The sequence below is a fragment of the Mobula birostris genome, chromosome 9 (genome assembly GCF_030028105.1).
Source record: "Mobula birostris isolate sMobBir1 chromosome 9, sMobBir1.hap1, whole genome shotgun sequence".
In the NCBI taxonomy this organism is placed as follows: Eukaryota; Metazoa; Chordata; class Chondrichthyes; order Myliobatiformes; family Myliobatidae; genus Mobula; species Mobula birostris.
This window is the reverse complement of record NC_092378.1, coordinates 82,493,552-82,520,147: the sequence shown is the minus strand read 5'-3', so window position 1 is coordinate 82,520,147 and position 26,596 is coordinate 82,493,552. Positions and strand designations below refer to the sequence as shown.

The following is a 26,596-nucleotide window of genomic DNA, read 5'->3' as shown; positions in this document are numbered from 1 at the left end:
ACTGCATGCTTCGTGGCAATTTATCAGTCTGTGGCCCAGAGGTTGGGACCACTGGGGTGGTGGGACACTGAGGAGTCATCTCATTGCCGTCTGTTTCCATCAGGGCAGGCAGGTTCTTCTATCTCTGCCTGCCTCAATGTCTAAGGTTGAGGTTCGTCGTCTACTGTGGCTGACGTGGAAGGCTTGAAAACGACAGTATGCTTGACTGCTTAGCCTTGCACATTTTTCTATTATATAGTTCTTTGTCAGCACTCAAACCATCCTGCAAATATGCCCTAAACCTACGTATCCTTTCAAAATTAAAGTCGTACTTTATCATTGCAGCGAACATCTCATGCAGTTGCTTCACGTTCAGTTCCTGGACGACTTCACTTTCAGTCCGTTTGCTACTGCATTCGGTTTTGATTGTCATCCTTTCTTCTTCCAATTGCATCAGCTCTTCATCTATCAGTTCTTGGTCATGGGATGCCAAAACCTCTTCACATCATCTTCGTCAACTTCCACAAGCCATACTCACTTTGTCCTTACTTCGTTCACCACGATCGAAACACTTAATTATGTCTAGTTTTACACTAAGTTCAACACCCTTATGGGCTCTTTTAGGCTTTTCCGATACCTTAGAACTCATCCTGCAAACGAATGCTCAAAATAAATCGACATAAAGCACAGATGCTCACAGGCACGTGTTTAAGCAATGCCGGCTAGAATGCAGTTCCGGGGGAGGAGTTTGGCTGCTCGGGGCGCACGCTACCTTTTTCGTAACAGTGAAAATATCCTCTGTGAGCAAAAACAGGTAACTAATGTAGGTCTTTCGTAACAGCGAGGTGTCGTAATGCGAACGTTCGAAAAGCGGGGGACACCTGTATAACACGAAGCAGGTACAAGAAAATAAGGCCAGTGAGAACCATGTCACCTTGACTTTGTTTCACTCCTATTCATAAGCCATTTCAGTACCCAGGACATGACTAATAATATCATTTCTTTATGGACCATGTCTATCATTTGCTATTTTTTTAAAATATTATCAGAATGTTATTAGTTCAGTGCTATTCACAATCACTGATTATTACAGTAACTTATTTAGCTGCTTTTCCAAACAGCAATACAGAGAAGAACCTACATACAGTTAAGCGTCTTTCTGTTGTAGATTCTGAATAGGCTTGTCAGTTATGGACAGATGTTATCTACCACTCATCAGCCCAAAGCTGGATGTTGTCCAAGTTTTCTTGGGAGTTCTACTATTGCAAGAATTTTTAAACATAGAACTTTAACACTGTGTATCAGTCCACAAATAAGGCTTTACTGATGTGGACAAAAATAAATAGTCTGAGAACACTTCCATGGCAACAAAAGCTTTATTAATGAAGTTATTGATTTCTGACAAACATATCCTAGAGAATTAGGTATCTCTCCAAGCACTCATCTCTTCACTGTTCACATGGCAAACAAGGAAGGACCAGTTTTGCCAGAGCCTCGTGATGTCATACTTAACCAAATGCTGCCTTCAGGATGTGGGCATTTACTGTTACTTTGCTTGCAATTCAAGACACATTTAAATCAGGAATGGCAAATTACCAGGAAAGCCCAAGCAAATAAATCACTGGCAACTCATGGCCGTATTGAATAATTTCCATCACTTTCCTGGTGTTACAGGACTGTTTAGCTTGTTATACTCCATCCTAGCATGGAGTTTATTTATGGTCAAACTCAATCGCAACTGCAATTAATATTTTCTTACTCATAACTAAATGAGGAATACTCTGTATCTCTTGTATATATTACACGGAAAATAAAAAGGCTGGAAATTTTTTTTTTTTTTTTTTTTAAAGTTGGAGTAGAACTACTTCATTTCAACAACTGAATAAAACAGTTAGAACCCAGTAGGGATAACACAGCCAGCCAATTTTTAAGAAAGGATATCCAAATCCAAAGGACCTCCTGTCCCATGATCCTCTCATATCCCCTTTGCCAATCACCTGTCCAGCCCTTGGCTCCATCCCTCCCCCTCCTGTTTTCTCCTATCATTTTGTATCTCCCCCTCCCATTTTCAAATCTCTTACTAACTCTTCCTTCAGTTAGTCCTGACGAAGGGTCTCGGCCTGAAACGTTGACTGTACCTCTTCCTAGAGATGCTGCGTGGCCTGCTGCGTTCGCCAGCAACTTTGATGCGTGTAGCCAATTTTTAAACCCCTTATCTTTAAAAGAGGTCTTAAATTTTCTCCTTGGAACTCCAGATCTTGTACAAAATAATCAAAACCATTTGACAAATACGTAATTACAGTGGCATGCAAAAGTTTGGGCACCCCTGGTCAAATGTCCGTTACTGTGAATTGCTAAGCGAGTAAAAGATGACCTGATTTCCAAAAGGCATTCTTCCCTCTACCAGTGAAATGTTCCCCGTGCCACTGGCTGCAACACAAGTCCAAAGCATGATCAATCCACCCCTGTGCTTACCAGTTGGAGAGGTGTTCTTTTCATGAAATTCTGCACCCTTTTTTCTCCAAACATACCTTAGCTCATTGCGGCCAAGAAGTTCTATTTTATCTTCATCAGTCCACAGGACTTGTTTCTAAAATGCATCAGGCTTGTGTAGATGGTCCTTTGCAAACTTCTGATGCTGAATTTTGTGGTGAGAATGCAGGAAAGGTTTTCTTCTGATGACTTTTCCATGAAGGTCATATTTGTGCAGGTGTTGCTGCACAGTAGAACAGTGCACCACCACAACAGAGTCTGCTAAATCTTCCTGAAAGTCTTCTGCACTCAAATGGGGGTTTGGATTTGCCTTTCTAGCAATTCTAAGAGCAGCTCTCTTGGAAAGTTTCCTTGGTCTTCCAGACCTCAACTTGACCTCCACTGTTCCTGTTAACTGCCATTTCTTAATTACATTACGAACAGAGGAAATGGCTACCTGAAAGTGCTTTGCTATCTTCCTATAGCCTTCTCCTGCTTTGTGTGCATCATTTATTTTAATTTTCAGAGTGCTAGGCAGCTGCTTAGAGGACCCCATAGCTGCTGATTGTTGGGACAAGGTTTGAGGAGTCAGGGTATTCATAAAGCTTTGAAATTTGCATCACCTGGTCTTTCCTAACAATGACTGTGAACAAGCCATAGCCTTAAACAGGCTATTTAAGGTCTGAGACCTTGGTAAAAGTTATCTGAGAGCTCAAATCTCTTGGGGTTCCCAAACTTTTGCATGGTGCTCCTTTCCTTTTTTCCCCCCACTCTAAAATTGCACAAAACAAAAATAATACACTAATCTTGCTTAAAATGTTGAAAAGAATGTTTCATCTTTAACTTTATGACTTTTGGAGATCAGTTCATCTTCTACTCACTTAACTATTCACAGTAACAGAAATTTTGATCAGGGGTGCCCAAACTTTTGCATGCCACTGTATACACTTCTCTTGATCACACCATTATGCTAAACCACATTGACAACCAAGTCCAATCACCAAGTTATTGATATTATATTACTAGATTGACTAGATAAGGAGTACAACACCCTGGAAGCAGCAATTCAGATTTATTAAAAACATCAACATAAAGGAATTTTACCCTAGCATGACAAGCTCATCTCAACATTTTTTCAAACAATGTCCAGTAAAGAAGACCAGATTAAACAGTCGACATAGCTGTCAGAAAATCCAACAAAACTAAAACAATCAAAAAAGGAAAGGTGGTCTATTTTTAAATAAAAAACACCAAATCATCAGTTGCACCTACTTCCTGAGAGCCATCATAGTCAATAAATTACTGCCAATTGTTGGAAATAGCTCTGACAAACATAAGCACTATACATAGAAGCCAACTCAAGCTGCTTTTGGCAGGGAAGTGCAACTACATTACATTCATAGCCATTTTAATGCCTCTAACCACAAAGTGCTGACAAAATAAATACCAGATACCAATGACAATAAGATTCTTTCATCCGCTACACTCTTTAAGTTCCGAAAATCAGTACCGTTGATTTTTATTTTGCCTGCAACCCTTGTTAGGATGTTCTCTGTTAATTATACAAAGTACAAAGGGGGAAAAAGCTTCCCTTAGATTGGTATGAGGAAATGTCATTGAGGAACTTGGTATTACAAACGTATTTCAGACACAAAGTTAGCTGGAAACTTATCAATAGCAATCTAAAAATCTTTAAATGATTTGCATCATTTTCCAAACAGAATTAGCAAGGGAATTTTACTAAGGCTGTCTGTCTATTAACAAGAAATAATGTTCCATATTGGCCTGGATTTATCACTCAGCATTGTAGTGACACAGATAATTTACCTCAAAAATCCACTGATCTCTGTTCCTTTGACAATTCAGACCTCCAGCCAAGTACACTTTCAAATTAATCACCATTTCAGAGCCTTAATTCCATTCACTTACCTTTGCTTTTTACCTGCTGCAAAGGTTTTACCTGCTGCTTAATTGAACAAGACCAATCAGAACATTCTCAATTATATTTTTAGTTGGTGGTCAATTTTTGGATGCAAGCCAGGTCAGTGTAGACTAGAACAACAAATTTCAGGACTCTTTGAAATATTTCTGATTTAAAAATGCAATACTGAATTCCTATTTGTTGATGATAAGTTTAAAATTTTTTTAAAAATTGGCTGCCTCAGTGTACAATTACTGATGTCCATACAATTTACATTGACAATCGCCTGCTAATGACTAATTGGATTGTTTCTCTCCTACTATCCTATCACATGCAATAGTCTAAAGTCATCCCTGACTGAAACCATCTACTGCAGATGTTCATAAAATAAACTCATCAGTTCAGAACAAATAGGAAGGATTTTGAAGCTCTAGAAGAACCGTAATTTTTATTGTAAAGGAATTCACAGATTTTGAAGGACCTTATTTCACTTTGAAAACAACCCCCCCTTTCTATAAATTATTTAAATACCAAATTAACATTAATATTAACAGGGTTTGAGGGTCGGCACAACAATGTGGGCCGAAGGGCCTGTACTGTGCTACACTATTCTGTACTTAACCAAATTCTATCAAAGCAAGACATTCCAAAACAAAATGAGAAATTTCACATTAGTCTTTTCTGAATGATTGTCTTCACTATATTATAATCATTCTATAATACAAGTATATTTTGAAATAAACAATGGGAACACATGTTGAAGTTGTACAAGACATTGGTGAGGCCTTATTTGGAGAACTGTCTGCGGTTCTGGTCACCTGCCTACGAGAAAGGCATCAGTAAAATTGAAAGAGTATAGACAAAAGCTACAATGAGGTTGCTGGGACTTGATTATCTATGTTTCAGGGAGAGGTTGAATAGGTTAGGACTTTATTCCATGGAGCGTAGGAGAATGAGGGGGAATTTGATAGTATACAAAATTATAAAGGTTAAGGGTAGGCTTTTTACACTGAGTTTGGTAGGATTAGAACTAGAGGTCATGGGTTAAGGGTGAAAGGTGAAATATTTAAGGGGAACCTGAGGGGGAACTTCTTTACTGAGGGTGGTGAGAGCGTAGAAGAAGCTGCCAGCATAAGTGTTGGATGCAGGTTCTATTGGAACATTTAAGAGAAGTTTGGGTAACTACACGGATGGGAGGGGTAAGGAGGGCTATGGTCCAAATGTAGGTCAATAGAGCTAGGCAAAATAACATTTCGGCATAGACTAGATGGGCTGAAAGGACTTTCTCTGTTCTGTATGACTCTATAGTCATGTTGTAAAGAAGGTACAAAAAGATATGGAAAAATAGAACAAAGGTTTCTATTTGTTGTCATCTAAATTCATAGTATGATAAGTCAACAAATGGTGATATCAAATCTTAAAATCCATCGGTTATACGTTGCCTTCCACGTGTCAATGTATCTAAAGCCTTTGACCAAATGCGACATAAAAATGCAAGCTGGGTAGAGGTCATCGATTTTATGTACAGTAGAAGCTGATGTAGCACAAGCCTACTTACCACGGGTATTCGTAGCCATATCTGCCACTTTCTGAAAGGCATCCAAAAAAGCAGCAGCAGCTACCACAGTGGTCCTGGAATAGAAAAAAAACCTAAGTGTGCATTCCCGACTCAATAAACAAAGCTTCCAGAAAATACAACCCTATAAACAACAACACACTTTGTATTCCAGCTCAAAATGTTAGGTATGCTCATTTCCCAAGACAAACAAAATACTTATTAAAAAAAACTTTGACCAGTTCTTATAATTACTATTAACAGGTAAAAGTGAACTGACAAGAAACAATGAAGGAAATACAAGACCATAAGAAATATAATTTACATTGAAAAGTAAATTATATTCTTCCAACAAAATGTCATAGATATAAAAAAATGTCTATGATGAACATTATATGTAAATTTCCAAAAATTGTAATTGTAGAGTAATTTTTAGTAATATGGTAAGAATTACAAACAGACTTATCCTTCATACAACTGCTAAGCAGACTGTTTATTAGGGAACAGGTGGCAGAACAAAAAGACATTGATTCTACAAGTCTAGACTAGAGCCAAAGCATTGAACTCAAGCGAAAGGACAAAACAGCAAGCCATCACACGTTTAATAAAACCTTACTATTATATACCAAGTTATTAAACAAAGGAAAAAAACAAATCAATAGATCTAGTTTTACTCAGTTCTACAATACTTCCTGAAAATTATTTAAGATGGCACTTGTTGACACATCTAAATTTCTATTAATACACTGCAGAATTCATTTCTTCAACTCAAGTATATGAGAATACGTTCAATATTTCAGAAAGACTGAGCAAAAATTATGTATTAAATTACCATAATTAAAAATTAAGGGTTATTTTTCCTTCAAGATACATGGCAATTATGATTCAGATCAATTTTCTGCAACACAAGTTTAAAGACAAAACACATCTGTTCATGACTGTACAAACAAGAGAAAAATCTGCAGATGCTGGAAATCCAAGCAACACACACAAAATGTTGGAGGATCTCAGGCCAGGCAGCATCTATGGAAAGGAGTATAGTCGACGTTTTAGGCCGAGACCCTTCAACAGGACTGAAGAAAAGAAGATGAGGAATCAGAGACGCGAGGTGGGGAGAGGGGAGGGAGAAACACAAGCTGATAGGTGAAACCGGGAGGGGGAAGTAAAGAGCTGGGAAGTTGATTGGTGAAAGAGATACAGGACTGGAGAAGAGGGAATCTGATAAGAGGGGGCAGAAGGCCGTGGAAGAAAGACGGGGGGGGATGAGCACCAGAGGAAAGTGATCGGCAGATAAGGTGAGAGGGGGAAAAGGGAATGAGGAAATGGTGAAGGGCATTAGCAGAAGTTTGAGAAATCAATGTTCATGCCATCAGATTGGAGGTGGTCTAACCAGAATATAAGGTGTTGCTCCTCCAACCTGAATGTGACCTCTTCACGACAGTAGAGGAGGCAATGGACTGACATGTCGGAATGGGAATGGGGTGGAATTAAAATGTGTGGCCGCTGGGAGATACTGCTTTTTCTTCAAAGGGGCTTCCCTTCCTCCACCATCAATGCTGCTTTCAACTGCATCTTTACCATTTCGCACACATTTGCCGTCAAACCATCTTCCCACCACCCCACCAGGGATAGGGTTCCTCTTGTCCTCACCTACCACCCCACCAGCCTCTGCGCCCAGCACATAATTCCCTGTAACTTCCGCCATCTCTAATGGGATCTAACCACCAAGCAGATCTTTCAGCAGCTTGCTTTCCACAGGGATCACTCCCTACATGACTCCTTTGACCATTCGTTCCTCTCCACTGATCTTCCTCCTGACACTTATCCTTGCAACTGGAACAAGTGCTACACCTGCCCCTAGAACACCTCCCTCACAACCATTCAGGGCCCAAAACAGTCCTTCCAGGTGAGGTGACACTTCACCTGTGAGTCTGATAGGGGTCATCGACTGTATCCAATGCTCCTGGTGTGGCCTCCTGTATACCAGTGAGACCCGATGTAGATTGGGAGACTGCTTCGCTGAGCACCTATGCTCTGTCTGACCGAAAAAGTGGGATCTCCAGAAGCTACCCATTTTAGTTCCACTTTCCATTCCCATTCCAACAAGTCATGTCAGTCCATGGCCTCCCCTACTGTCAGTATCAGGCCACATTCAGGTTGGAGGAGTAACACCTTATATTCCGTCTGGGTAGCCTCCATCCTGATAGTATGAACATCGATTTCTCAAACTTCTGATAGTGTTCCCCATTCCATTTTCCCTCTCTCACCTTATGTCCTTATTTGCCTATCACTTCCCTCTGGTGCCTCTCCCCCTTTTCTTTCTTTCATGGTCTTCTGTCCTGTCCTAACAGATTCTCCCTTTTCCAGGTCTGGATCTCTTCCACCAATCAATTTCCCACTCTTTACCTCACCCTCCCCGCCCACCCCCAAAGGTTTCACCTATCACCTTGTGTTTCCCCCTCCCCTCCCCCCACTTTCTGAATCTGATTCTTCATCATTTTTTCTCTGGTCCTGATGAAGAGTCTCCGCCCTAAATGTTGACTATACTCTTTTCCATAGATGCTGCTTAACCTGCTGAGTTCCTCCAGCATTTTGTGTGTTATTTATGACTGCCCTTTTAACCTTTCTGATCATTGTGTTTATGATAAAGACCACAACCAATTGCCAAAGCATCCTTTGCTACAAGTTACTTTTTGCTGATAATGTGACAGATTCCCATCCTTACAAAATTGGACTTGATGATACTTTGCGAACACCACAATTACAAATATATTTTCATTCATTTTATTGGCACATTTGCTTCTTCCAGCCTCTCAATAACTTTATTCTAAGCAGACATACTACCTTTGAACTACTCATGCAAAACAATAAAGTTTTTTTTGTAACAACGGTAACCTACCTTAGTTGGGACTGCAGCTTACCCGCTTTGCTAATGAAGTCTTCCCAGATTGGGTAACTCCCCTAGGAAACAATAAAAATATTGTTAAACACAACACTCTGTAACAAACACACTTCTATCAGAATGTGAACAGGCTAATTACTTTTCTGTATGATCAAAATACTTTGGGGAGAGAAACTATGTGTCAATCTGAAAGCAAATAGTGCAACACTGGTCAGAAGAAAATGGCTCCACTTTTTAAAAACATACAAATAGACAAGGGAATTTAATGTAAAACTATTGCACCAAGTTAGCACAATATCACATTGCTTACATGAAACAGAAATTTATTTTACAACTGGCCTTTCTACTTCTAAAATGGGAGAAACGAATGCATTTTTAATATGCCACATGATGAAAATGTTGAATACAAGCACACAAATACAACTTCTTTTGATAAGAGCAGGGCAAGGTGTAGTTGAAAGAGGTTTCTACTTAATATACATTAACTGTAAATAGTTGAAATTGTCTGTCTGTCTGTCTAGGTACCATATCCGATGCGGACTTTGGTAACCATGGTTTTCCATATAGATCTAATATAGTTGAAATTACTGTTTAGTAAATCTGTATCTCTCACTGTACATTCTGAATAATGTTATTTCAGCAATTAGAGAAACCTGGTGGTGTTAACAGACAATAGGTGCAGGAGTAGGCCATCCCACCCTTTGAGCCAGCACCACCATTTACTGTGACCATGGCTGATCATCCACAATCAGTACCCTGTTCCTGCCTTCTCCCCATATCCCTTGACTCTGCTATCTTTAACAGCTCTATCTAACTCTTTCTTGAAAGAATCCAGAGAATTGACCACCACTGCCTTCAGAGGCAGAACATTCCACAGATCCACAACCTTCTGTGTGAAAAAGTTTTTCCTGAACTCCATTCTAAATGGTCTACCCCTTATTCTTAAACTGTGGCCTCTGATTCTGGAGTCCCCCAACATCGGGAATATGTTTCCTGCCTCTAGCGTGTCCAATCCCTTAATAATCTTCTATGTTTCAATCAGATCCCCTCTCAGCCTTCTAAATTCCAGTGTATACAAGCCCAGTCGCTCCAATCTTTCAACATATGACATTCCCGCCATCCCCGGAATTAACCCAGTGAACCTACGCTGCACTCCCTCAATAGCAAGAATGTGCTTCCTCAAATTTGGAGACCAAAACTGCACACAATACTCCACACAACAGAAATTCTGCAGATGCGGGAAATTCAAGCAACATACATCAAAGTTGCTGGTGAACGCAGCAGGCCAGGCAGCATCTCTAGGAAGAGCTACAGTCGACATTTCAGGCCGAGACCCTTCGTCAGGACTAACTGAAGGAAGAGTCAGTAAGATTTGAAAGTGGGAGGGTTCAGGCCTCAATAGCTGACAAAGGATTGATGGCCCAATTGGAAAAATTTAAAAACAGTTGGATAAATCTTACATTAAAAGTATGGCAGAAGGTGGTTAATTCGTGTGGAATTAATAACATGTTAAAACTCTTCAGATGGTGTGCATATGATACCGAATTTCTTCCCAACAGAGGAGATAAAAGATTTGAACTATGGATAAAGGAAGGTCTTACAACCTACTTCTCATTTATACATAAAAGAGTATTACAAAGTTTCCAAATCCTGCAGGACAAACATGGCCTAGAACACAATGACTTTTTTAGGTACCTTCAAGTACGAAACTATGTTAACCAGAGTTGTAGATATATAGACCTATCAACAGTAGAATTAGAATTTTTCAAGATTCTGAATTCGGCTTGCAGTTCAATACCTGGTAAATCAGTTTCTCAATTATATAATGCACTCTCCCATGCTAAAAATGTAAACACATTGTATATTAAAGAGAAGTGGGAGAAAGAAGCGGGATTGGTACTTTCAGAGGAGGCTTGGGGGAAAATCTGCAGCTTTCAATGGTCCTCGACTAATTCTTTGACTTGGAGAGAACATTGTTGGAAAAATATTATAAGATACTTCAAGACCCCATATCAAGAAAAATATAAAGATACAAACGTGACGTGCTGGAGAAGGTGCAGCTCCAAGGAGGCAAATCATTTTCATATTTTCTGGGATTGCCCTAAATTAAGTATATATTGGGAAGGTATTCATAGAACATTAGTTAAGGTACTTGGGACCCAGATACCTCTGAACTTTGAGACGCTCTATTTGGGGCATGTATTGTTTCTTGAACAGAAGGAAGATATAAAGTTGCTGCAGGCCCTCTTAGCGGCAAGTAAGAAATCAATCACTAGAAAGTGGCTAAATCCAATACCACCTACATTAGAAGACTGGCACGAAATTATCTTGGAAATATTTTAAATGGAAAAGTTGACACTCCCTGAGAATTCAAAAAGAAAAATTTTATCAAATCTGGAATAAATGGATTGAATATATAACCCCAATGCGAGCAGACTTTAGACGACTCTCCTACACAGTAATATTGCTAACGTAAGCATCCCTAGTCTAAATGTTTACCGTATTTTGTTTTCTTTTGGAAAATACAGAATTAATACAAGTAAAGGAAAAGATTTGGGAAAGGGATAAAAAATAATAAAATTAAGTAAATAAGTACATAGGGATTGGATAATTATGTCTGGGGGCAGGAGCAAGCATGAACAAATTAGGATATAAACACCTGCAATGGTTGTTACATAGGCTTACATACAACATTTTGGACCAGTAGAAATGGTCCAGAAGAGATATATGGAAACTATTGTTACTATTTTTCTTAACAACTAATACCATTACTTAGCCTAATAGATTAGAATTACCACTGTACATAATTATCTATTTAAGTGTCTAATTTCCTTTTATATCATCTCAATGTGTACTTAATGTATAAATAATTATAGTTTTATACATATAAAAAATGGAAAAGGTTATACATGTGAAAAAAGTACATGATACTTGTGAATTCCTTATCCAAATAAAAATAAAATTTAAAAAAAAGAAAAAAGCAAGTGGGAGGAGGAGGGGAGATCCAAAATGATAGAAGACAGGAGGGGGAGGGATGGAGCCAAGAGCTGGACAGGTGATTGGCAACGGGGGATATGAAAGGATCATGGGACAGGAGGCCCAGGGAGAAAGACAAAGTGTGGGGGGGGGGAACCCAGAGATGGGCAAGGGGTATAGTCAGAGGGACAGAGGGAGAAAAAGGAGAGTGAGAGAAAGAATGTGTGTATAAAAATAAATAAAGGATGGGGTACGACGGGGAGGTGGGGCATTAGCGGAAGTTAGAGAAGTCAATGTTCATGTCATCAGGAATATAAGGTATTGCTCCTCCAACCTGAGTGTGGCTTATCTTTACACCAGAGGAGGACATCTCCTCATCCTGCACGCATGCTGAGCTCGTTGACTTCATTAACTTTGCCTCCAACTTTCACCTTGCCCTCAAGTTTACCTGGTCCATTTCCGACACCTCCCTCCACTTTCTAGATCTTTCTGTCTCTGTCTCTGGAGACAGCTTATCCACTGATGTCCACTATAAGCCTACTGACTCTCACAGCTATCTGGACTATTCCTCTTCTCACCCTGTCTCTTGCAAAAATGCCATCCCCTTCTCGCAATTCCTCCGTCTCCGCCGCATCTGCTCTCAGGATGAGGCTTTTCATTCCAGGACGAGGGAGGTGTCCTCCTTTTTTAAAGAAAGGGGCTTCCCTTCCTCCACCATCAACTCTGCTCCAAAGGCATCTCCCCCATTTCACGCACATCTGCTCTCACTCCATCCTCCCGCCACCCCACTAGGAATAGGGTTCCCCTGGTCCTCACCTACCACACCACCAGCCTCCGGATCCAACATATTATTCTCCGTCACTTCCGCCGCCTCCAATGGGATCCCACTACTAAGCACATCTTTCCCTCCCCCCCCCCGCTTTCCGCAGGGATTGCTCCCACGCGACTCCCTTGTCCATTCGTCCCTCCTATCCCTCCCCAATGATCTCCCTCCTGGCACTTATCCTTGTAAGCGGAACAAGTGCTACACATGCCCTTCCGCTTCCTCCCTTACCACCATTCAGAGCCCCAGACAGTCCTTCCAGGTGAGGCGACACTTCACCTGTGAGTTGGCTGGGGTGATATACTGCATCCGGTGCTCCCGATGTGGCCTTCTATATATTGGTAAGACCTGACGCAGACTGGGAGACCACTTTGCTGAACACCTACGCTCTGTCCGCCAGAGAAAGCAGGATCTCCCTGTGGCCACACATTTTAATTCCACATCCCATTCCCATTCTGACATGTCTATCCACGCCTCCTCTACTGTAAAGGTGAAGCCACACTCAGGTTGGAGGAACAACACCTTATATTCCGTCTGGATAGCCTCCAACCTGATGGCATGAACACTGACTTCTCTAACTTCTGCTAATGCCCCACCTCCCCCTCGTACCCCATCCGTTATTTATTTTGATACACACATTCTTTCTCTCACTCTCCTTTTTCTCCCTCTGTCCCTCTGACTATACCCCTTGCCCATCCTCTGGGTTCCCCCCCGCCCCACTTTGTCTTTCTCCCTGGGCCTCCTGTCCCATGATCCTCTCATATCCCCTTTGCCGATCACCTGTCCAGCTCTTGGCTCCATCCCTCCCCCTCCTGTCTTCTCCTATCATTTTCGATCTCCCCCTCCCCCTGTCAAATCTCTTACTAACTCTTCCTTCAGTTCGTCCCGACGAAGGGTCTCGGACTCAAACGTCGACTGTACCTCTTCATAAAGATGCTGCCTGGCCTGCTGCGTTCACCAGCAACTTTGATGTGTGTTGCACAATACGCCAGGTGGGTTCTCACCAGGGCCTTGTACAACTGCAGAAGGACCTCTTTGCTCCTATACTCAACTCCCCTTATTATGAAGGCCAACATGCCATTAGCTTTCTTCACTGCCTGCTGTACCTGTATGCTTATTTTCAGTGACTGATAAACAAGGACACCCAGATCTCGTTGTACTTCCCCTTTTCCTAATTTGACAATATTCAGATAGTAATCTGCCTTCCTGTTCTTGCCACCAAAGTGGATAACCTCACATTTATCCATATTAAACTGCATCTGCCATGCATCTGCCCACTCACCCAACCTGTCCATGTCACCCTGCATTCTCAGAACATGCTCCTCACATTTCACACTGTCACCCAGCTTTGTGTCATCTGCGAATTTGCTAATGTTACTTTTAATCCCTTCATCTAAATCATTAATGTATATTGTAAATAGCTGCAGTCCCAGCACCAAGCGTTGCGGTACCCCCCTAGTAACTGCCGGCCATTCTGAAAAGGATCCATTAATCCCTACTCTGTTTCCTGTCTGCCAACCAATTTTCTATGCATGTCAGTACCCTACCCCCAATACCATGTGCTTTAATTTTGCCCACTAACCTCCAATGTGGGACCTTATCAAAGGCTTTCTGAAAGTCCAGGTTTACTACATCCACTGGCTTTTCCATGTCCACTTTCACAGTTACATCCCCAAAAAAATTCCAGAAGATTAGTCAAGCATGATTTCTCCTTCGTAAATCCATGCTGACTTGGACCTATCCTGCTGCTGCTATCCAAATATGCCGCCATTTCATTTTTTATAACTGGCTCCAGCATCTTCCCCACCACTGATGTCAGGCTATAATTGCCTGTTTTCTTTCTCCCTCCTTTCTGAAAAAGTGGGATAACATTAGTCACCGTCCAATCCGCAGGAACTGATCCTGAATCTATAGAACATTGGAAAATGATTACCAATGCGTCCACGATTTTTAGAGCCACTTCCTTAAGTACCCTGGGATGCAGATCATCAGGCCCTGGGGATTTATCAGCCTTCAGTCCCATCAGTTTACCCGACACCATTTTCTGCCTAATGCCAATTTCCTTCAGTTTCTCTAGCCACTATATTACATCTGGGAGGTTGCTTGTGTCTTCCCAAGTGAAGACAGATCCAAAGTACCTGTTCAGCTCGTCTGCCATTTCCTTGTTTCCCACAATAATTTCACCTGTTTCTGTCTTTAAGGGCCCAACTGTGGTCTTAACTAATTTTTTTCTCTTCACATACCTAAAGAAGCTTTTACTATCCTCCTTTATATTCTTGGCTAGCTTACCTTCGTACCTCATCTTTTCCCCCCGTATTGCCTTTTTAGTTATCTTCTGTTGCTCCTTAAAAGTCTCCCAATCCTCTGGCTTCCCACTCATCCTTGCTATGTCATACTTCCACTCTTTTATTTTTATACTGTCCTTGACTTCCCTTATCATCCACGGTCGCTCCTTACTCCCCTATGAATCTTTCTTCCTCTTTGGAATGAACTGATCCTGCACCTTCTGTATTATTCCCAGAAATACCTGCCATTGTTGTTCCACTGTCATCCCTGCTAAGGTATCTTTCCAGTCAACTTTAGCCAGCTCCTCCCTCATGGGTCCATAGTCCCCTTTGTTCAACTATAATACTGACACTTCCGATTTTCCCTTCTCTCTCTCAAATTGTAGATTAAAACTTACCATAATATGGTCACTACCTCCTAATAGCTCCCTTACCTCGAGTTCCCTTATCAAATCTGGTTCATTACACAACACTAAATCCAGAATTGCCTTCTCCCTGGTAGGCTCCAATACAAGCTGCTCAAAGAATTCATCTCTGAGGCACTCCACAAACTCCCTTTCTTGGGGTCCATTGCCAGCCTGATTTTCCCACTCTATCTGCATGTTGAAATCCCCCATAACTCTTGATTTAACTCGTACCCTATATCCAGTCTACTGTTTAGGGGACTACAGATAACTCCCATTAGGGTCCTTCTGCCCTTACAGTTTCTCAGTTCTATCCATACTGACCCTACATCTCCTGAATCTATGTCCCCCCTCGCAAGTGACTGAATTTCATTCTTCACCAACAGAGCCACCCCACCCCCTCTGCCAACCTGTCTGCCCTTTCGATAGGATGTATATCCCTGAATATTCATTTCCCAGCCCTGGTCCTCTTGCTCTGTTATTCCCACAACATCATATTTGCCAATTTCCAACTGAGCCTCAAGTTAATCCACTTTATTTCTTATACTCCGTGCATTCATATATAATAGTTTTAATCCTTTTAAAGTAATACTTTTACTCCCCTCACCTATTGCACTTGGCCATACTCTCCGATCCCTTCCTGAGCTTTCTGCCCCATTAATTCTGTTGTCTTTCTTAACTTTTCATATTCTCTCTTTCCCTTTAACTCCATCCTTATATTTCCAGTTCGTCCCCTCCCCGCCACTACTTAGTTTAAACACACCCGTGTAGCAGTGGCAAACCTGCCTGCCAGAATGCCGGTCCCCTGTCTGTTAGGATGCAACCCGTCCCTTCTGTACAATTCATCCTTACCCCAAAACAGATCCCAGTGGTTCAAAAATCTAAATCCCTGCCTCCCGCACCAGCTCCTCAGCCACACATTCAGATCTCCTATCTCCCTGTTCCTGTCCTCACCAGCACAAGGAACTGGAAGCAAACCGGAGATAACCACCCTATAGGTCCTGCTTTTCAGCCTTCTTCTGAGTTCTCTGAAGTTACGCTGCAGAATTTCTTTCCTCTTCCTTCCAACGCCATTTGTGCCGACATGCACCACCACCTCCGGCTGTTCACATTCACCCTTGAGGATGCCCTGCAATCTGTCTGTGACGTCCTCGATCCTTGCACCAGGGAGGCAACACACCATCCTTAAATCCCACCTGTTGCCATAGAAACCCCTTTCTGTACCTCTCACTATAGAGCCCCTACTACCACGGCTCTGCCTGACTTCTGTCTCCTTGGCTTTGTTTCAGCGCCAATTTTTGACTCGCAGACCCGTCCGCCTCTCAGACTGGCAATGTGTCTGTCCTGACAGCTTCCAAGAGGGTGAACTTGTTTTCAAGAGGTACATGCCCCGGGGTCTCCTGTACTCCAAGCATCCATCCCTTCCTCATTGTCGCCCCCCCCGGTATCTTCGGTGTAACGATCTCGCTGTAAGTCCTGTTCAGAAAACTCTCGGTTTCCCGGATGAACCTGAGGTCATCCAGTTGCTTCTCCAGTGCCTCAACACAGTCCTTCAGGAGCTGAACTTGGACACACTTTCCACATTTCTAGCAGCCAGAGGCACCATCAACATCCCTGACCTCCCACATCATGTAAGCATCACACTGAATCAGTTGACCTGTTGACTCGCCATTTCTTCACCACTTCTCACCCTCTCCAACTGTGGCGTAGTCCCCTCCCTCAGCCTCCTCACCGAAGACTCCTGAGCCAAAGACTCGCACTTTTCTCACAAGGCACTTCCCTCGACAAGGCCGCTCCCCTTGATTATATTGGCTGATATTTTGACCAATTCGTTTCACTTGGCGCACCTTGGTCGACCTCAAGCATTTGTGTTGCAGGCTGGTCCCGACCGGTTTTTAAATCAACCGCTCCTTCTCAGCCAATCCCCTCACTCACTCCTTCACTTCTCGCACCTCGGCCGACCTCAAGCATTTGTGTTGCAGGCTGGTCCCGACCGGTTTTTAAATCAACTGCTCCTTCTCAGCCAGTCCCCTCACTCACTCCTTCACTTCGTGCACCTCGGCTGACCTCGAACGTTTGTGTCGCAGGCTGGTCCCGACCGGTTTTTAAATCAATCGCTCCTTCTCAGCCAATCCCCTCACTCACTCCTTCACTTGCCGCACGTCGGCCTACCTCGAACGTTTGTTAAATCAGCAATTAGATTTATCTGGTGGTGTTATTGAAGTGATTCACTATGATAACAGTCTATTCTGCTATAACGTTCCTGTCCATACCCGAAATCGCTCTAAATTTGCCTCCAACATTCATAAATTACAAAATAACTAAGAAAGGAACCTCAGATCAAATAGGAAAAAAAACTTTCATAATGCAACCAAAACTGTCTCCAAGATATGTCTAACTCTGGCAGTAAGGGGTCAGGAAATGTACAATGAGTCAAAAAAACCTGTACAGGTATCCTCCCCTTTTCGAACGTTCGCTTTACGAAACCTCACTGTTACAAAAGACCTACATTAGTACCCTGTTTTCACTTTCAGAAGGTGTTTTCACTGTTACGAAGAAAGGGAGCGCGCGATAAAATCAGCCGCTCTCCCCCGAATTCGGAACTGCATTGCCTTAACACATTGCATTGAGCAGCCGTTAGCAAGATGAGTTCTAAGGTGTCGGAAAAGCCTGAAAGAGTAAGGGTGTTACACTTAGCGTAAAACTAGACATAATTAAGCGTTTCGATTGTGGTGAACGAGGCAAGGAGTTTGGCTTGTGGAAGTTGATGAAGGTGATATTGAAGAGGTTTTGGCATCCATGACCAAGAACTGATAGATGAAGAGCTGATGCCGTTGGAAGAGAAAAGGATAACAATCGAAACCGAATGCAGAAAGTGAAGCAACTGCGTGAGATTTTCGCTGCAATGATAAAGTACGACTTTAATTTTGAAAGGGTACGTAGGTTTACAGGATATTTGCAGGATGGTTTGAGTGCTTACAAACAACTGTATGATAGAAAAATGTGCCAGGCTCAGCAGTCAAGCAAGTCTTCCACATCAGCCACAGCAGACGACAAACCTCGACCTTCGACATCGAGGCGGGCAGTCATAGGAGAAGATGAGCTGCCTGCCCTGATTGATGATGAGATGACACCCCCGTGTCCCACCACCCCAACACCCGGGCCCCGGACAGATACTGTACCGATTCGCGAAGAACGCAGCAGTAGCCGGGAGGCACACAGCACATCTTTAAGAAAAAAGCCGAAATAAACATGCTAATTAATTAGATGCCGCCTAGCACATAATTGCCGGCCCAGATCAGAGGCGAACTGTTGTCACAGCCATAACAGCACAGACAGATTGATTAATGTTACTGGTCTAGGAAAATAAATTCTGTATCATATATTTGACCAGTACCTGCTGCACGTGGCAAGTGTCTATCAGTTGCTTCTGCTTTATGTGTACTTTTGCCAATCAGAATGTGTCAGTTTGCTGATAAGTTCCAGTCCCAAGTTTCAAGAGACTTTGCATAGCTAGTTCCAATACAAAATCCCGATTCAACAAAGTTAAAAAAAAAATTGACAGTCATCTGAGCCATGGATCCTAGCTTGGCCAACTGTGAACTCTGTCATTACCATCAATGTTTCAGGATCCCTTGGATGTCTCCACCCACCATTCAGCAACATTTAATAGCAATTAAAAATTTATGAAACAAATTTTAACAAATCTATTATTACGTTTAAACAAATTAAACACTTACATTCTCAATTAAACAAATCATCAAAGTATACACTGCAGTTGTTTGAGGCCATTGAAATAAATGGGCTTGTTAAATGTGCACTGGGTGCTCTAATGTTCAGCTTCTTAATAAGCCAACATCAAGTAAAAGCCCAAAAGAAAGGAGCCAAAAATATCAAGACTTCTGCCTTAACGTGAGAATCCAGTCTTGGTGGAAACTTCACTAATATGTTGTCAACAAATTCTGTCCAACATGCTGCAAATGAAATTATTGCAGGAAAATTGAACAAGTTAACCAGCACACACAGAGACAAGGAGGAGTCTGTGCATCAAGACTGAAAGGTGGGGGGGGGGGGGTTACTGGTGGTGTAAAGAGGAAAGATAGCCAGCATTAGTGCTGGGGGAGGAGTGGGAAAGGAGGTGAGAAGTAGAACAAAATGGAGAGGAGAATGTAAAAAGGTGAACAGAGGAGAAGAGAACCTAGCACAACTGCAGAATGGGGAAGGAATACCTGTCTCCCTTTCTTCACTTATTCATCCTTTCCTCCTCGTTCCAGCTCACCATCATTCTCCCCATCATCAGTTCCACCCATTATCTACCAACTCTTTTCCCACTTCTGCCCAATACTTAAGCATACTGTGCATCTCCCTCATCCCCATAGTATCTCACCCACCCCAAAAACATCTGATGGCGGCGCGACTGCAGCGCTCGCAGCCTCTCTGGTGATCTGTTATCTGTCAAGTAGGGGACCGTGCACAATTCTGATTTGATGGAGACGGACCTGAGAGTGCGGAAGAACATCTGGAAAACTTCTGAAATGCCCGCTTCGCTGTCGCTGCTACTGTGTGGTAACGGAATCTCTGGAGCAGAAGGCTCCGAATTCTCGGCTTTGCATGTTTCAGAGGCTGGGGCTAGGTCGAAGGTGCTCAGGAGGCTGTATCGGAGGGGCTGATCGGAGGGGCTGGTCGGAGGCTCGATGTTTTCGGACGGATGGACCCAGTGTCAGCTGTGGTCGGCTGCTTCCAAGGCATCAGCAAGTTGACAGTGCCTAGAGGTTTATGGCAGGGAGTTTCTCCCTTTTGCCCCCTGCTATCGGGGATTTGGGAGTCGATCGACTCGGGGACTTTTGAGACTTTTTTTTAAACTGTGCCCATGGTTTGTTCTTCATTAAATTATGGTATTGCTTTGCACTGCTGTAACTATATGTTATAATTATGCGGTTCTGTCAGTGTTAGTCTTTGGTTTGCCCTGTTTTCTGTGATATCACTCCGGAGAAACATTCTATCATTTCTTAATGCATGTATGCATTTCTAAATGACAATAAGAGAGGACTGAGTGTTCTCATAATCTAAAAAAGACTTCCCAGTCATTATACAGGGCCTCAACCTGAATGCCAACACATCACTTTTGCCTTCATAATTTGTGACCTGCTGCTCAGTTTATCTTTTACCCCTGGTTTCTTCAGCATTCTCGTGTTTTCTGTCTAATGTGCTCATGTAAAATTACATATCTCCACAGGTAAATTCTGCAGTGCTTTGGAGTCCAGGAACTGCAGAGAACAGAGTGTTTAAGGTTCATGTACAGAAATCATGAATGCTAGTAGACAGAAGCAAAAAAAAAACTAAAGAGACTAATGGAATTTTGGGCATGTTTTCAGGTAGCTACAATATAGGGGAGGGGGGAAATTAAGTTATGAACCCATTTAGATTTCTCTTCAGAACTAAGGGCTACATCTCAATACAATGTTAGAAGAGATGCCATATGCATTCATGAGGAAACATTTATGAAGGCTGTTCACATTCCCAAGATTACTTTCTCAAGTACTGTACGCAAGATGTGATGCAAATGATCTGTTCAAGATAATGAAATATACAGAAAGAAAAAATAAATAGAGGACAAAGCTTTTAACTCAGGTCAAGAAACAGGTCTTAATACAAAAATAATGAGCACATGCACACACACACACACTGACAAACACATCTACAAACTCGAGAAAGTCTGCAGATGCCCAAGGCATTCTGCATGTGAAGAGCAAGGGGATAAGACGTGAGAGAATAGGATCAATCAAGTGTGACAGTGGAAAAGTGAGTATGGAACTGGAGGAGATAGCAGAGGTACTCAGTTAATACTCTGCTTCAGTATTCACTACGGAAAAAGGATCATGGTGATTGCAGGGATGACTTAGAGTGGATTGAAAAGCTTCAGCATATAAAGATTAAGAAAGAGGATGTGCTGGAGCTTTTGGAAAGCATCAAGTTGGATAAGTCTCCGGGACTGGACGAGATGTATCCCAGGCTACAGTGGAAGGCAAGGGAGGAGATTGATGAGCCACTGGCAATGATCTTTGCATCATCAATGGGGATGGGAGAGATTCTGGAGGACTGGAGGGTTGCAGATGCTGTTCTCTTATTCAAGAAAGGGCGTAGATAGCCCAGGAAATTATAGACCAGTGAGTCTTACTTTAGTAGCTGGTAAGTTGATGGAAAAGATCCTGAGAGGCAGGATTTATGAACATTTGGAGAGGCATAATATGATTAGGAATAGTCAGCATGGCTTTGTCAAAGGCAGGTCATACCTTATGAGCCTGACGGAATTTTTTGAGGATGTGACTAAACATGTTGATGAAGGTAGAGCAGTAGATTTCAGCAAGGCATTTGATAAGGTACCCCATGCAAGGCTTATTGAGAAAGTAAGGAGGCATGGGATCCAAGGGGACATTGCTTTGTGGATCCAGAAATGGCTTGCCCACAGAGCGCAAAGAGTGGTTGTAGACGGGTCATATTCTGCATGGAGGTCGGTGACCAGTGGTGTGCTGGGACCCCTTCTCTTTGTGATTTTTATAAATGGCCCAGCTGATGAAGTGGAGGGATGGGTTAGTAAATTTGCTGATGACACAAAGGTTGGATGTGTTGTGGATAGTGTGGAGGGCTGTCAGATGTTATAGTGGGAGATTGGTAGGATGCAAAAACTGGGCAGAGAAGTGGCAGATGGAGTTTAACCCAGATAAGTGTGAGGTGGTTCATTTTGGTAGGTCAAATATGATGGCAGAATATAGTATTAATGGTAAGACTCTTGATAGTGTGGAGGATCAGAAGGGTCTTGGGGTCCAAGTCCAGAGGGCACTCAAAGCTGCTGCGCAGGTTGACTCTGTGGTTAAGAAAGCATACAGTGCATTGGTCTTCATCAACTGTGGGATTGAGTTCAAGAGCTGAGAGGTATTGTTACAGCTGTATCGGACCCTGGTCAGGCCCCACTTGGAGTACTGTGCTCAATTCTGGTCACCTCACTACAGGAAGGATGTAGAAACTATAGGAAGTGGGCAGAGCAGATTTATAAGGATGTTGCCTGGATTGGGGAGCATGCCTTATGAGAATAGGTTGAGTGAACTCGGCCTTTTCTCCTTGGAGCGGTGGAGGATGAGAGGTGACCTGATAGAGCTGTACAAAATGATGAGAGGCATTGATCGTGTGGATTGCCAGAGGCTTTTTCCCAGGGCTGAAATGGCTAGCACGAGAGGGCACAGTTTTAAGGAGCTTGGAAGTAGGTACAGAGGAAATGTCAGGGGTAAGTTTTTTTATGCAGACAGCGGTGAATGCGTAGAATGGGCTGCCGGTGATGGTGGTGGAGGCAAATAGAATAGGGTCTTTTAAGGGTCTTGCATAGATACATGTACCTTAGAAAAACAGAGGGCTATGGGTAACCCTAAGTAATTTCCAAAGTAAGTACATGTTCGGCACAAATTGTGGGCAAATTGTGTATTGTGCTGTAGGTTTTCTATGTTTCTCCGCTGGAAATACAAAGCAACACACACAAAACTCTGGAGGAACTCAGGTCAGGCAACATCTATTTTAATGAATGAGCAGTCAACATTTCAGGCCATGACCCTTCTTCAGGACTCTAGTCATGCAGTCGGATATTTTATATTTAGGACACTAGTCTAGAGATTCCATTAATAACCATATAGTCATATAACAATTACAGCACAGCAACAGGACATCTCAGCCCTTCTAGTCGATGCCAAACTCTTACTCTCACCTAGTCCCACTGACCCACACTCAGTCCATAACCCTCCATTCCTTTCCTGCCCATATAGCTGTTCAATTTAACTTTAAATGACAACATTGAACCTGCTTCAACCACTTCTGCTGGAAGCTCGTTCCACACAGCTACCACTCTCTGAGTAAAGAAGTTCCCCCTCATGTTACCACTAAACTTTTGCCCTTTAACTCTCAACTCATGTCCTCTTGTTTCAATCTCTCCTACTCTCAATGGAAAAAGCCTATCCATGTCAACTCGATCTAGCCCCCTCATAATTTTAAATACCTCTATCAAGTCCCCCCTCAACCTTCTATGTTCCAAAGAATAAAGACCTAACTTGTTCAACCTTTCTCTGTAACTTAGGTGATGAAACCCAGGTAACATTCTAGTAAATCTCTTCTGTACTCTCTCTATTTTGTTGACATCTTTGCTATAATTCTGTGACCAAAACTGTACACAATACTCCAAATTTGGCCTCACCAATGCCTTGTACAATTTTAACATTACATCCCAACTCCTATACTCAATGTTCTGATTTATAAAGGCCAGCATACCAAAAGCTTTCTTCACCACCCTATCCACATGAGATTCCACCTTTAGGGAACTATGCACCATTTGTTCCTAGATCCCTCTGTTCTACCACATTCCTCTATGCCCTACCATTTACCATGTATGTCTTATTTTGATTAGTCCTACCAAAATGTAGCACCTCACATTTATCAGCATTAAACTCCATCTGCCATCTTTCAGCCCACTCTTCTAACTGGCCTAAATCTCTCTGCAAGCTTTGAAAACCTACTTCATTATCCACAACTCCCCCTATCTTAGTATCATCTGCATACATACTCATCCGACTTACCACCCCATCATCCAGATCATTAATGTATATGACAAACAACATTGGACCCAGTACAGATCCCTGAGGCACACCACTAATCACCAGCCTCCAATCTGACAAACAGTTATCCACCACTACTCTCTGGTGTCTCCCATCCAGCCACTGCTGAATCCATTTTAATACCTCTATATTAATACCTAACGATTGAACCTTCCTAACTAATCTTCCGTGTGGAACCTTGTCAAAGGCCTTACTGAAGTCCATATAGACAATATCCACCGCTTTATCCTCATCAACTTTCCTAATAACCTTTTTAAAAATTCAATAAGATTTGTCAAACATGACCTTCCACGCACAAATCCATGTTGACTGTTCCTAATCAGACCCCGTCTATCCAGGTGATTATATATACCATCTCCAAGAATACTTTCCATCAATTTACCCACCACTGACATCGAACTCACAGGCCGATAATTGCTAGATTTAGTCTTAGAACCCTTTTTAAACAATGGAACCACATGAGCAATACACCAATCCTCCAGCACCATCACCATTTCTAATGACATTTGAAATACTTCTGTCAGAGCCCCTGCTATTTCCACACTAACTTCCCTCAAGGTCCCAGGGAATATCCCGTCAGGACCCAGAGACTTATCCATTTTTATATTCCTTGAAAGCGCCAGTACTTCCTCTTCTTTAATCGTCATAGTTTCCATAACTTCCCTACCTGTTTCAATTATCTTACACAATTCAATATCCTTCTCCTTAGTGAATACTGAAGAAAAGAAATCGTTAAGAATCTCCCCCATCTCTTTTGGCTCCACACGTAGCTGTCCACTCTGATTCCCTAAGGGACCAATTTTATCCTCCACTATCCTTTTGTTATTAATATAACTGTAGAAACCCTTGGGATTTATTTTCGCCCTGCTTGCCAAAGCATCCTCATATCTTCTTTTAGCTTTTCTAATTTCTTTCTTAAGATTCTTTTTACATTCTTTATAATAAACTAAATGTGCCAAAGCCCAGCTCAAGTTTTGGGTATCCAAATCTCCATGTTGCTTTCACTGGTGGAAGAGTCATGGGTAGAACTCAATTCTAAAACATAAAACCATGGGACATTTCCAGCTGTACATAAAGAGGATGGAATCCATACATGGCGATTCACATCCGGTTTCCTCCACAGCAAAGTATCTAAAAATTTGAAGCTATGCTGTACAAACAAATTAAAATTTAATATACAATATTGAGTATAACTTTACATCTACCCTATTAATCACTCTTCCAAACTCGTATGCTCAATCAGATCATTCGTCACTTTACTGAGTACATGCTGATTCCACTGAGTACATGCAAATCACACTCATTGTTCCATTACAGAATAACCCTCTCAACCCTGGAATTAATCCAATGAATCTACACTGCACCACCTCCAACTATATCCGCCCAGAGATTCAGGGGTGAGAACTGCATAGTTCTCTATACAGTATGTCATCTTGCCAAAACCCTGTAAACATCATAAGAGGGATCTTCAATCTTGAATTCATTTGCAATCAAGGTCATAGGTATCATCTGCCTTTCTAACTGTTCGCTGTCAATGTGTACCAGTGCCTTCTGTACGGAGTCTGACGGAATATTCCCCAAGCTGCTCCATGAGGCGAGGGAAAAGATTGCTGAGCCTCTGGCTAGGATCTTTATGTCTTCGTTGTCCACGGAAATGGTACCGGAGGATTGGAGGGAGGCGAATGTTGTCCCTTTGTTCAAAAAAGGTAGTAGGGATAGTCCGGGTAACTATAGACCAGTGAGCCTTACGTCTGTGGTGGGAAAGCTGTTGGAAAAGGTTCTTAGAGACAGGATCTCTGGGCATTTAGAGAATCATGGTCAGATCATGGACAGTCAGCATGGCTTTGTGAAGGGCAGATCGTGTCTAACAAGCCTGATAGAATTCTTTGAGGTGGTGACCAGGCACATAGATGAGGGTAGTGCAGTGGATGTGATCTATATGGATTTTAGTAAGGCATTTGACAAGGTTCCACATGGTAGGCTTATTCAGAAAGTCAGAAGGCATGGGATTCAGGGAAGTTTGGCCAAGTGGATTCAGAATTGACTTGCCTGCAGAAGGCAGAGGGTCGTGGTGGAGGGAGTACGTTCAGACTGGAGGGTTGTGACTAGTGGTGTCCCACAAGGATCTGTACTGGGACTTCTACTTTTCGTGATTTTTATTAACTACCTGGATGTGGGGGTAGAAGGGTGGGTTGGCAAGTTTGCAGACGACACAAAGGTTGATGGTGCTGTAGATAGTGTAGAGGATTGTCAAAGATTGCAGAGAGACATTGATAGGATGCAGAAGTGGGCTGAGAAGTGGCAGATGGAGTTCAACCCGGAGAAGTGTGAGGTGGTACACTTTGGAAGGACAAACTCCAAGGCAGAGTACAAAGTTAATGGCAGGATACTTGGTAGTTTGGAGGAGCAGAGGGATCTGGGGGTACATGCCCACAGATCCCTGAAAGTTGCCTCACAGATGGATAGGGTAGTTAAGAAAACTTTCATAAGGTGTTAGCTTTCATAAGTCGAGGGATAGAGTTTAAGAGTCGCGATGTAATGATGCAGCCCTATAAAACTCTGGTAAAGCCACACTTGGAGTACTGTGTCCAGTTCTGGTCGCCTCACTATAGGAAGGATGTGGAA

General features: G+C 42.4%; 1 protein-coding gene across 5 annotated transcripts in view; it reads right to left on the bottom strand.

Annotated features, from left to right (window-relative positions):
• LOC140202851 (protein MTSS 1-like) overlaps positions 1-26,596 on the bottom strand; it is a 303,060-nt gene that overhangs the window by 264,046 nt on the left and 12,418 nt on the right. For all 5 annotated transcript variants that reach the window (XM_072268315.1, XM_072268312.1, XM_072268311.1 and 2 more), the window contains exons 2-3: positions 8,827-8,888; positions 5,931-6,004 (exon numbers count right to left, since the gene is read on the bottom strand). In XM_072268315.1, coding sequence (XP_072124416.1) covers positions 5,931-6,004; positions 8,827-8,888 — 136 coding nt within the window. The remainder of the gene's footprint in view (positions 1-5,930; positions 6,005-8,826; positions 8,889-26,596) is intronic.